Consider the following 11,486-nt stretch of genomic DNA (forward strand, 5'->3'; position numbering starts at 1 on the left):
GTTAATCAGCACGGATAGCACAATTGAGGTTTTTTGAAATGTAACCATTTGGAATTGTAAAATAAGTTGCAGATGAATAGTTGGGTTGAATACAAGACTTAAAATATTGTATGTTGCAATTGGGCACCCTTGAAAACATAGAAGTCCAATATGTGAATTTAGCTTCTGAAAGTGGTGTGAATTTTAGCTTCGAAAAGTGTGTTTATTAAACAATGAAAATTAGCTGTATAACAAGTGTAGTATTTTTTTGACAATTGGCTGTATAACAAATTAGGTAGGGGGGGCTTGCATGCCATTTTTTATTAGGTTGCATGCCACATTTGGGATGCATGCCGCGTGTTGGATACTCCTGGTTTAAAACAACAAAAGGCCTGGTTCCTGACATGTTTATTGTAATGAGGCCTCTTTTGATCCTTAACTAAAGAGTCTTAAAGCCTTTTCTTGCTAACTAATTATGCCACCTTTGGGGCCTGTACCCCATTGTTTGACAACACTAAATACAGTAGCAATTTCATTTTGTATGATATTTTAAAGATGAAGTTACCTAGAAATTTCTTTACTCAAGCCAAAACACTGACTCACATGTATTACGTCTACATTGAAATAAAACACCATAATATTTTTAAATTCCATTTTATTTTTAGATCTAGTTACCATTATTATACCAATAGCAATCCCACAGTAAAACTTTTGCACAAAATGAGTCAGTCAACAGCACAAGGGATGGGAGTGGCAGTACCAGTGCCAATTCGTCGAATCCAGGTAGGTATATCAGATGCATAGATATTGTTAAAACTGGCAAATATGTTGTTTAAGGCATCAATATTCAATTTTAATAGACGCGTACAAAGCATAATTGTTGGTCATGTAAAATTTTTATAAATTTGAGTAATTGGGATATATTAATAATTGTATGTGTTTGCACTTCAGTTTTTGTTTTTTTATATTTTAAGTAATTTGTCATCTTTGAATTATGATAATTTTGTGTGGTGTGGTTACCCGCTGTTATACACATAGAACATAAGTGACAGTTAACTTCACCAAGGTACTAGTCTCACATTATTAAATGCACAGCTCAACATATTAGAATCAGGATTCAACTTTTGTATTGCATTGTATAACAAACCATTTATCTTCCAAATAAACAAAACCAACAACATGACACTTTCTCCCTAATTTCAACTAATGTTATAAAACAACTGGTTTACAGCTAGGACTTGTTTTTTACTTATTTTAATAGTTAGCTTTAAACAGTAGATTGTAAATACATAATTCATTTATTTTGATTGCAGCTTGATCACATGTCTGAGCTGCCTCACAACTATGGAACAACACCAGGTGGAACACTTTTCTCAACAACACCAGGAGGTAATTTATGACCTGCAGTTTTGCAAGCACTGCAACTAACCATGCCTGGCCTAGACTTATACATTTAACAGTGGCAGAAGCCAAAAATAGCAATTATTATTTGTAATAAAAGTTCTGGTTAGCTTACTAGCAACATACAAGGGTATTGTTTTGAAAAAACGTCAACAAAATTTATGTAATAAATGTATGATACTTCAATGTGCTGTCACTTTATTTAGTAACTAACATTTTAGTTCTAATTTTGGTAATATGGATACTTGTTTCAAATTTGTGATTTGTGCTTTTTACCGTACAGTTGTTTTAGGAAAACTACTGAATTTGAGTCAAAAGATATATTATATTTTTATTTAAATGCGTTTAACTGCAAAAACACAGATTTGTTGTTTTCCATGTGTGTCTATTGAAACTTCTGTAGTATCACTCAACATCAATGAAACTGGATATCCTGTGAAACAAGCGAGTTGTATTCAGGTTTCCTTTGAAAACTCTCCATTAAACGCTGGGTGTTTTTAAACACTGATGATGGTGACAGTTTTAATTACAAGTAAAAGCATGTTGTAATAATCTAAGACCATTTTTATTGCAGCATAGCAACCATGTTTTTAGTTAATTTTAAGATAGTGATATGTTATTAATCCATTTGACAGGCACTCGCATAATCTACGAGCGCTCATTTCTTCTCAAGTGCCGCAACTCGCCATTGTCCAACACGCCACCGAGCAATCTTCCTGACATACCAGGTGTCACCAGTCCTGACAAATCACCAAGCAAACTTATCACAAGGATTGAAGAAGAAAAGGAGATTCCCAAGGAAAATGGTGGTATGAGTCCCGATAGCATACATTTTTCATATAATCAATGATAATTAATTTGTAAAAATAGGTCAATGGATTTATGCATGCAAATAATTAATTTACATTAAATTTAGGTGGTTAATAAGTACGACATTTCCTTCTGTTTAATTTGTGCAGTGGTCTAAATATTAGTCAAATTTCTTTAAAATCTTGATTTCAATGCAGCATGACGTGTTTCTAAGCAGTAGAAGTAGTGAATGACTCATACTTCGTGTGTATGATGCAGCTATTGCATCATTGTTTTTATGGTATATTAATATTGTATAGCGCTTGATAGGCATCCTGTGGGTGGTGTTGCTCTGTGTATATAAATTTCAGGCTAAAACTAATATTCGAACGTGCATGCTGCTAGCTAGTTTTATAGTGCATGCTCGAAAATGAATGTTTGACGCAGTTAGTGTGCAGGTCATTATTGGCAGCAAAGCCTGCGATCACCGCCGAGCCTGCCCCAAGCAGCCGGATTCGACGCCTTCCCTGTTGCACAGGGCCCTTTGCAGCAGTATAGGCAACGTAACTTCCTGCTGCAGCAAAACAATGCGATGGTTGAAAGCGCTTTCACTCCGCCGTCGCCCATATGCCCAGGCCTGTTAAGCCCGAACGCAATGCATCAGCAGCAGTCGCCGATGATGCATTACCCGCCGGCCTTGCCCCCGCCATTCGACCCCAATAACAATCGTTGCTCGGGCGACGGTCTCTGGCAGTTGGGCCAGACATTCGCCGCACTGCAAAGCAGCAAAGGCGGGCATCCGACCAGTCAGCTGAACGCCTGGCGACAGGCGAAATTTAATCAAGTCTTGTCACAGGCCGTTACTCAAACGTTGGTTGACACCCCGCAGCTGCTCACCAGTAGTCTAAGAAGCGCAAACGTCAACAGCAACAACGCAAGCAGCAGTAACGCCCATCATCAGGGTCACGGCTCGTATCGGGGCCGAGGCAGGGGTGTGCAAATTTCGGCCCCCTTCAACCACGTCAACCTGTGCAAGCCGATGCAAAAGCTCTTTTTGTCGCGGGATCAAGGTCCCGGTCACTTCAACCACCACCAGTACAGCAACAGCGCCAATCAGGCGTTCGGCATGCCCATGTACGGCCAGTTGAAAGTTGATAAACCAGACCTGAAAGAAGTCGACGAGAACTCTAACCTCGTCCAGTAAGCCCATCCACAAACTTGCAGCACAGTGTGTTTAGTTCAAGTTCTGCACCACCTAACGCTTTAACGTTTTTTGTTTTCAAAGTTTCCAAATCACCTTTCAGTGCAAAACGCAGCACAGCGTTCAGTTTAAGTTTCATAGAAGGTAAACTTATTTTGTGCTTTTGCCAGTTTAAAGGTAAACAACGTTGTTGTTTTGTAGCTAAAGAGTTATGACAGCCTTCGCAGGCCACTTTCACTCACCGATTCACTTGCAGTTTACAGCACAGCTATTTTCTACAGTATAAAATTTTCACGTCAAAGGTCACTTTTTTGTGAAGGGCATTTTTGAGTTTTCGTGAGTTGTAATTTTGCATGTTGCATGCGTGTGTGTAATTTGCCTTTTGCAAACCTGTAGCTTTTGCTTGTGCCTTTTGTCTCAAGAAACTTTGCCTTGGCTGTGCGTCGTTTGTCCCAAGTTATAGTCTATCGGAAAACGAAAATATTTTATCTGCCGCAGATTCGCACAAGGATGAAGACCAATTCGATATGGAAATTTAACTGCTTGTGTCGCTCGCTGCCTTTTAAGAACTTTACTTTTTGGACCCCTGGATATCACCTGACCTTCACGCACAACCGCCCGCGTCAAGTCACAACCGTTTCAGTCTGGGACAATTTCGCTTGGTGATTTCGTACAGTATCCGGGAATTTCGTCCCCTTGAACCGTCCCTTCTTACCCAGCAAAATCGGCCCACCGAAAGACCGCCGCGTTTCTTCTCATGGCTGTAAAACGTCAATACTTCCCAATACCCCATTATTACAAACCGAAAAACGGCAAAGACTAGGATTAACCCGCCTATGCAATAATAGTTCCAGGATAATATGTTTTCTTCTTCCAACGGCAAATGAAGCTAAGCTGTTTGCGCTCGCGCGTTTAATGATAGCGAACCACAAAAACCGTCTTTCTCTGTAAGCAAGCCAAAGAAGTCTGTTAGTGTGCTTTATAATTTTTCTGTGAACGTTTACCGTTGGTGTTCGTTGCGGTTGTTTTTTGAGTGAAAAATGTAACCTGTTCTTTCAGAAAATCCTACAAATATATTCTGGTTTGTTGACCGTGCAATTTTTCGCACAACACGTTTGAAAGTAATTCACACCATCACTCTTGGCATTTTGACGTGTTTTCCCCACATTTCTGTCACACCCTTGTGCGCGGCCGACCCGTTTTTCGTTCGAAATATCCTACTAATGATTTTTCTGTACGGCATTCAGTTTAAAATAAAGAAGTTTGGGTTTATGAAAACTAGTCTGGTTACTCGTGCATTACGGAATTGTGTGCTATAAAGGAAACCAACACTAGTGTCAAAATATAATTTGTTAAAATACACATAATTTTCTCGGGATTAAAACTAATTTGTGTGAATACTCTTATGCTTTCAGTTACCTTGACATCGACACGATTCTAAAAAAGGCTTCTTTTGATAATCTTTTTGGTTCCACAACGAGCGATCGTAAACTTATTTAAAGTGCGATTGTTTTACCGAAAGAGGGCAGTACGAGTTTGCTATAGCATTTTATCGTTCATCAATTTAAGTGGTGCTATTAGAAGCATACAATTGTACGAGGTGATGACAGTTGCCTCGTGTTAATAACCGCATTTGAAACTGTTTTATTGCAAAGGCACTAAAACGCGCATTTCGCCGCTTGCCGAGGACGGAGTAAATGGGCTGACGTGGCAAAAGTGATCGGAAAACTAAATGCAAAAAGTGAGTGCAACTCCTGGCTAGATTAGGCCAAACTGAATAGTTAGTGTCAAATAATAATAAAAACCATGGAAACACTTTAAACTAGCTAAACGTTCATTTTCGCGTTAAATAGAGTAGCCACTAATATTTAATTAGTAGTTTTTTCTCGAAACTTATCCCGCTTGTCGTTAATGTGTTACAGGGGTTCCAGTAAACACATCGTATGACCATCTTAGTTTAATGTTGTCTTAGGGACTTTTTTGATTTTGCCCGTCTTATTCGAAAAAAATGCCAACGATACGATAAACAAACCTAACATCTATTGTAGGAGGCCTGTGATTCAGTAAAGTCGCAAAAAGGGAACACTTAAATAAAGCACAACCGAGCAGCCAGTGAAATGCACGGTTCAAGCTAGAGTTGAAAGTGAATAACTGCGGTGATTAGAAGAACGCAAACTTTCACCTCGCATGTATGGCGCATTTTATGGGCCTTATAACAAAAGAACAGTTTTTACAAATATTTAGTGATTAGGGGAAGTGCGGGACCCATGGAACATGGGGACCAATGGAACGCCGGCATAATGCGCCCTCTGTTGGCAGAACTAAATAAAATTTTGGTTGTGGCAATGAGATTTTGTGTACGGAACTTTGTCCAAAAAGTTCTACAGCGTGCTTTTGGGAATAATTAATTTATTCCAAATTTTCACTTTTCGTGGTGAAAAATGTACTTTTTAGCTTGATATTCGTAAGGTGTTTTGATAGTCTTTAGGTAATTGTAAAGCTGTGAACATTTTTTTGTGAAGAGAGGGGATATCTAGGTAGCTACATGTTGAAAGTAAGTTTGATTAATTGTATTCAGAGTACTGGCTAGCCATGAGTGTTTTTATTAAATGTGGCGATTAGAGGACCTTTGGAACAGTCTGTTCCACTGGTCTCTCGATCATTTTGTGATCATATTCTTAGATTTTAAGGATAGTAGTATGCCAACTTTTAAGACCAGAACATCTAATAAGGGGTTGTTCACTGAGGACCAGAGCTGCGGAGACGGACTCGGGACTCGAGTATAAGACCACGTAAAACTACCAGAGTCCCGAGTCCGACGTGCGCATGTGCAGTACCAAAAACTGGTATTGCCGTCAACTGCAGTTTGTAACAAGCGGATTAGCATATGGTGAATATTTTCGAACGAGTTATTGTGAGTGGATGAATTATTTTATATGATATCCCTATGAGTGGATTGCTAAATATCCACCGTATTTATAGTTACGTAAATTGGCGGAATATAGGCTGTAAAGTCAGAGTCGGACTCGGGACTCGACGAAATCGAACATTTGACTATTATTATATTTGCAGATATGTTCTCCTAAAAAAGAAAAACAATTGATATAATAAACCCGGGTTACAAATTCCACCATAAATAATATCATTTCAGCATTTTGTGCTTGTTTCCATGTGTTTTTTTATTTTTAATAAATTTTCTTGTGCCATTATTTCTACACCATTAACTGAGTAGTTATGCACTTCAGGAATACGCGCAGTGGTTTTAGATGCAGTCATGCTCTGTTCCAAAGGTCCCATGGAGTGTTCCATAGGTCCTGTGGGGTGGGACCGATGGAACAAAAAGTTTTTTTATATTTAAAAAAAGGATATGTCAGATTTCAATTATTTTTTTCATGTAGGTACCCATAGCTGTAAGCTTTCCAAAGAAAATAACCGCGAGTGTTTTTGGGTTGTATTTCGAAAGATATTACCGAAAAAACAAATCCGTTCCATGGTCCCGCACTTCCCCGTTTAAGACCCTTTACCCCACAAAATGATTGAAATTACCCGGCGATGGTGCAACAAAACATGTGATAGTGACTTAGACCCAAGCTCGGCTAATTATGTATTTTGTTTAATCAGACCTCTATACGGTACCACTACTTGAATAATTTTGTGGCACACCACTTTGTCTGTCTCGGGTGCGCTGCGCACTCAGTAAAAGCTTCTGCTACGCCGATTGGTTTAAAAAAGAATACGTTTTTGTTTGAAATATTACGGCATTTGTTTAACTACCACTTCCAAGAGAGTCGTAAAATTTCTTACGTTGGGTTTAACTTACGTGACTTTAACTGCTTCCATTTTGTGTAACCAATATGTCGCGTTTATTGTAACGATACATATATTTACATCGCCGGGAAAACGTCAGTAGAGGCCATGTTGCAATTTTTTACATTCCAAGTAAAAGGAGTCTATATTATTAAAACTCATAAATACCCCTTATTCAACCTAGGAAACGCCAGATATTTAATCAGTATAGCCACCTAAAATAGGCCCGTTGACATAAAAGCTTAAATGCTTTACAGTTAAACTATAAGAAACAATTATCAATACCAAAAATTACTAATATTGCAAAATATTATTAAGTATTACCATTGTAATGTGTGCCTTCTTGTTTGGCGTCGCAATTGTGAAAAACATACATCCCGACAGGTTTTCCACAAGGAAAATTTAAACGTTTGTCCCCCCCCCCCTATTCTTCTGCAGTGCAGAAGTCGTTTAAATGCTACCCTAACTCTAGGCCAGGATTTCTTAACTGTGTCCCTCGCCTCCTGTGTGGCCACGAAGATGTTTTTGGGGCTAAGGGGTAGTAGCCATATATTATTTAAACTTATGACAAATTTGAGGATTCCTGTATGACTTCAGAGGCCCCCTTTTTGACGTTCTATGGCAGGGATGGCGACCCACTGACCCGCAGGTCACAAAGTGACCCACCACACATTTTTAGTAACCACTTGTCTGTCTAGATTAGAAATACCGAAATGTTATCAATCATTACCGTATCAGGAAAGGATAATATAAAAAATCAATTCTTAGTTAGATAGCACAATATACTGTTTGAATCAGGGTTTTCCAATCTTCGGGTTGTGCAAAAGTGTCTTAGGGGTGATGAGTAGGGCCTACATTAACTGTATTTCAACAAATGCGTGCTGTAAAGCAGACAACTAAAAGCATTTTATTTATCGCTATAAAACGTAAAGGGTGGCGATCCTTTAAGAAAATTAAGAGCTCGCAGACTAAAAATTCTGAAAAACCATGCAGCTTTGTGCTGAACTCCTGCAATCCCACAAAAATTACTGAAGCATTTGTTAACTATTTAGATTCTTACTATTCGTAGAAATCCGATCTTTGGAAATAAAAAACCTTAAATTAGTAACTCAAGGAATAACACTTAAAACGACCCAGCATCAAAGTTTCGCGTAAATTAGCATATAATTAACTATATGACCCACTTGTGCATTTTGTATGGATTAAGTTCGTGTTTGTGACCCGCGCGATGAAAAGGTTCGCCATCCCTGTTCTATGGCATATTTTCCGTGAGCAGGAAAGGGCAGAAAGTGTTGAGAGCCCATTTGAGGAATCTACTACTCGTGAAAAGGATAAGAACCATATCGTTTTATAAACATGAATACTGTCAAGCAGCCTAAAGGATTGAACGTTATGGTCTTCAAAAAAATTGACGGTTTAGACAACGTTTCCAATGGTTTGGGTCAACTCTTCAGCCAACCTCAAGTCGTGAAGATATCTCTATACAGGAAACAATGTACCATTGCACTACCATCACCTTTTCTTTTGTCCATTAAGGCGTAACGTTTTTAGCTTTCGCGTACGATCTGTATACACTGCTTTGTGTCAACATTACTTAGGTCCAGGATAAAAAAGGGCCTTTAGAAAGCCAAATTGTCTGTTGTGGTTTTAAGTGTATTTTGTAGGTGCGCCACAAAATCGCAAAACAAATAGTGAGCCGCTAGTGTTAAAAGTTAATAAGCCCTGCTATAAAAAGTAGTAGAACTAAACTAATGCGGCATTACACATATTTAGGCTGAACTGTTGGTTTATTTAATTAAAAAAAAAACTTTCCAAATAGCCTCAAAACTCAAATATATTTTTGCTAAACTTTTTAAATCAAATTTTAGACAGGGTCCCTGGTTTCAAACCAGGGAGTCGAACCGGAACCGAACCGGAACTTTATGAACCGGTTTTGGTCCAATTTTTCCCGAACCGTAACCGAACCTGAACCGTTTTATGTAAGATTCTAAAGAGCCGAACCGGAACTGAACCCAATATTTTGAATAAACCTGAACCTTAACCGAACCAGAACCTGTCAACAAAAGCGGTTCACTCCAGCATGACGTCACAACCTCTATTTTACAGAGTGATTACATAGAACGTTAGTTTTTTAGTTTTCAGATATTTCGATAACGAGCAGCTTGTTTACGCCGCGTAACTCTACCCACATTTTCATCTCATATTGCATCCGAACCGGAACTTTATAAACCGGTTTTGAAAATAAATTTAGTCCAACCGAAGCTAAACCGGAACTTTTAAAATGCTCGAAACGGAAACCGGAACTGAACCGGATTCCGAAAAAATCCTTGAACCCGAACCGAACCTGAACCGGAAAAGTCAAACGGTTCGACTCCCTGTTTTAAACACATTTAATTCGATATATGACTCAGCTTATTTATGATGACTATGTGTAATGTGTATTCAATATTATGAGTTAAGGTTGCTGACGGTAAGAACTAAGAAATACCGAGAATGGCGGTTCAATTTTACAGAACTAAACCGCTGTCGTTAGGCATAGAAGTCTTCGGTATCAACCTAAGTAAAGATCTGGGTCAAGAGGTTATTCAACAAATTAAAAAAGATGTAACAAGGCACCGCATTGTGGTATTTCGAAATCAGGTAAAACTTGGGGGCGCTGGTCTAGAATCATAACACAGCGTTGAAACAATTATTAAACAATGCACAATATTTGGGTTAGGGTGTCGGTTAGTGTTGGGTGAGGGTGGGCTAAGTATTATTATTTAATAATATTGCTTAACCAACCCATAAACACTACCCAAATAATATTCGTTGTGGTGGATTCTATAGACTAGCGCCAACTTGGGTCCATTCCTTTTTACCTGTTAATTTAATTATTATATCATAGATGTTAATTTAATTATTATATCATACATGTATATATACTATTTATTCAAGGGCCAAGTGAGTGGCAAACGACATGCTGAGATAAGTCGTTGGTTTGGTGAAATCGACAATACAACTTTTGCTAAGCACCCTGCTTCACCAAGTGTTGATGTGTTCTGTGTTTCTAATGATCCAAAAAAAGGTTTGCACAAACGGCTTCTTTTTGTGGAGAGCTTATTGCAAAAAATACATTTCATGACATATTCTGCACTAAAATAACATGTTTGTTTGAACCACACCATGTTACTACAAAACAAAGATTGTATTGGCACAATTTTCTTTAACATGTAAATATGTATGTTTCACACTGCCAGGTTGTCCTGGAGTAGGTACTACTGGGTGGCACATTGATGGGACTTTTAGAGCAAGTCCATACTCCTATTCTGTTTATCACATGTTCAGCGTTCCCAATAAAGGTGGTGACACCATGTTTATTCCCTTAACAGAAATAATTGAAAGGTAGACAAAATTTGTTTCCTAACCTAAATTTTTATTAACCTATATTTTTGTGTTATTCCAAATAGTCTTCCAAAAAAAACAAGAGAAAAATTAGACAAATTATCAATGGTGAGTGATCGAAGAGAGAATATTGCACACCCATTGATATATAGCCACCCAAAAACTGGTAGACCAACCATGTGCTTTCACCTTGGCATGATAACTTCTTTTGCAGTGGACTTCAAAAAAACAGTTGGTGTTAACGATTCAGTTGAATTGTTGGATAGCAAGGTGAACTAAATGCATTACATATCCTACCTACTATTGTACTAGTCAAAAAAAGTGTCTCAGTTAAATTAAAAGATATTTGACTTAAAAGGTAAAGCTGTTTGTTTAAATGTTTTGTTCTGCTTATCCATTAGGAAACTGCTGAAATACTGGAAGAAATCAAACAGGCAATTAATAACTCTGGCAAAATTTACTCCCATAAGTGGCAGAAGGAGGGAGACTTCATCATTTCTGATAACTTGGCGGTTGGGCACCAAGCAGGGCCAATACCAAAAAGTCTAGAGGAAGCTGGGTTAAGAATCCTTCATAGGGTAACTGTTATGGGAACGGATCCCCCAAGCAAAACTTATCCTTTTGATTTTTCTGATACCGATTGTGCATATTAATTTTATATGATTACTTTTTTATTTTTTATATATTGCTATAATCTCTTCCTTGCTCTTTGCACAATGGTGTTTTGTAATGCAATATATTTAAATCAATCAAAAGTTGAAAAATGTAATTTTCTTGAAAGTTTTATTGCTAAACTATTTTAATAAAAGCTATGACATGTGTAACAAAAATGTCACTTGAAGCATAGTATGATTGTGTTGAGTTTTGACATTGGTTGATGGAGGGATTACAGTTACACCATGCACTGGTACAAAACATCAGGGTT

At 38.0% G+C, this 11,486-nt stretch overlaps 2 protein-coding genes across 2 annotated transcripts; both read left to right on the forward strand.

Moving 5' to 3' along the window:
• Positions 1-537: 537 nt before the first annotated feature.
• Positions 538-3,854, forward strand: LOC146161018 (uncharacterized). The gene is made up of 5 exons (XM_083384236.1): positions 538-762; positions 1,293-1,368; positions 2,016-2,189; positions 2,628-3,088; positions 3,131-3,854. Exons 1-5 carry the CDS (start codon positions 583-585, stop codon positions 3,371-3,373), a joined length of 1,134 nt encoding a protein of 377 aa, XP_083240362.1. The 5' UTR covers positions 538-582; the 3' UTR covers positions 3,374-3,854.
• A 5,799-nt stretch (positions 3,855-9,653) lies between these two features.
• LOC146161019 (uncharacterized) lies at positions 9,654-11,383 on the forward strand. The gene is made up of 5 exons (XM_083385576.1): positions 9,654-9,817; positions 10,115-10,244; positions 10,417-10,561; positions 10,627-10,831; positions 10,963-11,383. The coding sequence occupies exons 1-5, from the start codon at positions 9,671-9,673 to the stop codon at positions 11,212-11,214; spliced, it is 879 nt and encodes a 292-aa protein (XP_083241702.1). The 5' UTR covers positions 9,654-9,670; the 3' UTR covers positions 11,215-11,383.
• Positions 11,384-11,486: the final 103 nt, after the last annotated feature.

This window comes from Ascidiella aspersa, chromosome 3 (genome assembly GCF_963924565.1).
Source record: "Ascidiella aspersa chromosome 3, kaAscAspe10.2, whole genome shotgun sequence".
Lineage (NCBI taxonomy): Eukaryota > Metazoa > Chordata > Ascidiacea > Phlebobranchia > Ascidiidae > Ascidiella > Ascidiella aspersa.

Bases quoted from the DNA above. Each gene is read 5' to 3' on its own strand.
- LOC146161018 (XM_083384236.1), top strand. From the start codon at position 583: ATGTATTACGTCTACATTGAAATAAAACACCATAATATTTTTAAATTC. The intron at 763-1,292 runs GTAGGTATATCA...TTTTGATTGCAG, and splicing joins TGCCAATTCGTCGAATCCAG to CTTGATCACATGTCTGAGCT. The intron at 3,089-3,130 runs GTCAACAGCAAC...GCCCATCATCAG, and splicing joins GTAGTCTAAGAAGCGCAAAC to GGTCACGGCTCGTATCGGGG.
- LOC146161019 (XM_083385576.1), top strand. From the start codon at position 9,671: ATGGCGGTTCAATTTTACAGAACTAAACCGCTGTCGTTAGGCATAGAA. The intron at 10,245-10,416 runs GTTTGCACAAAC...TCACACTGCCAG, and splicing joins TTCTAATGATCCAAAAAAAG to GTTGTCCTGGAGTAGGTACT. The intron at 10,832-10,962 runs GTGAACTAAATG...CTTATCCATTAG, and splicing joins TTGAATTGTTGGATAGCAAG to GAAACTGCTGAAATACTGGA.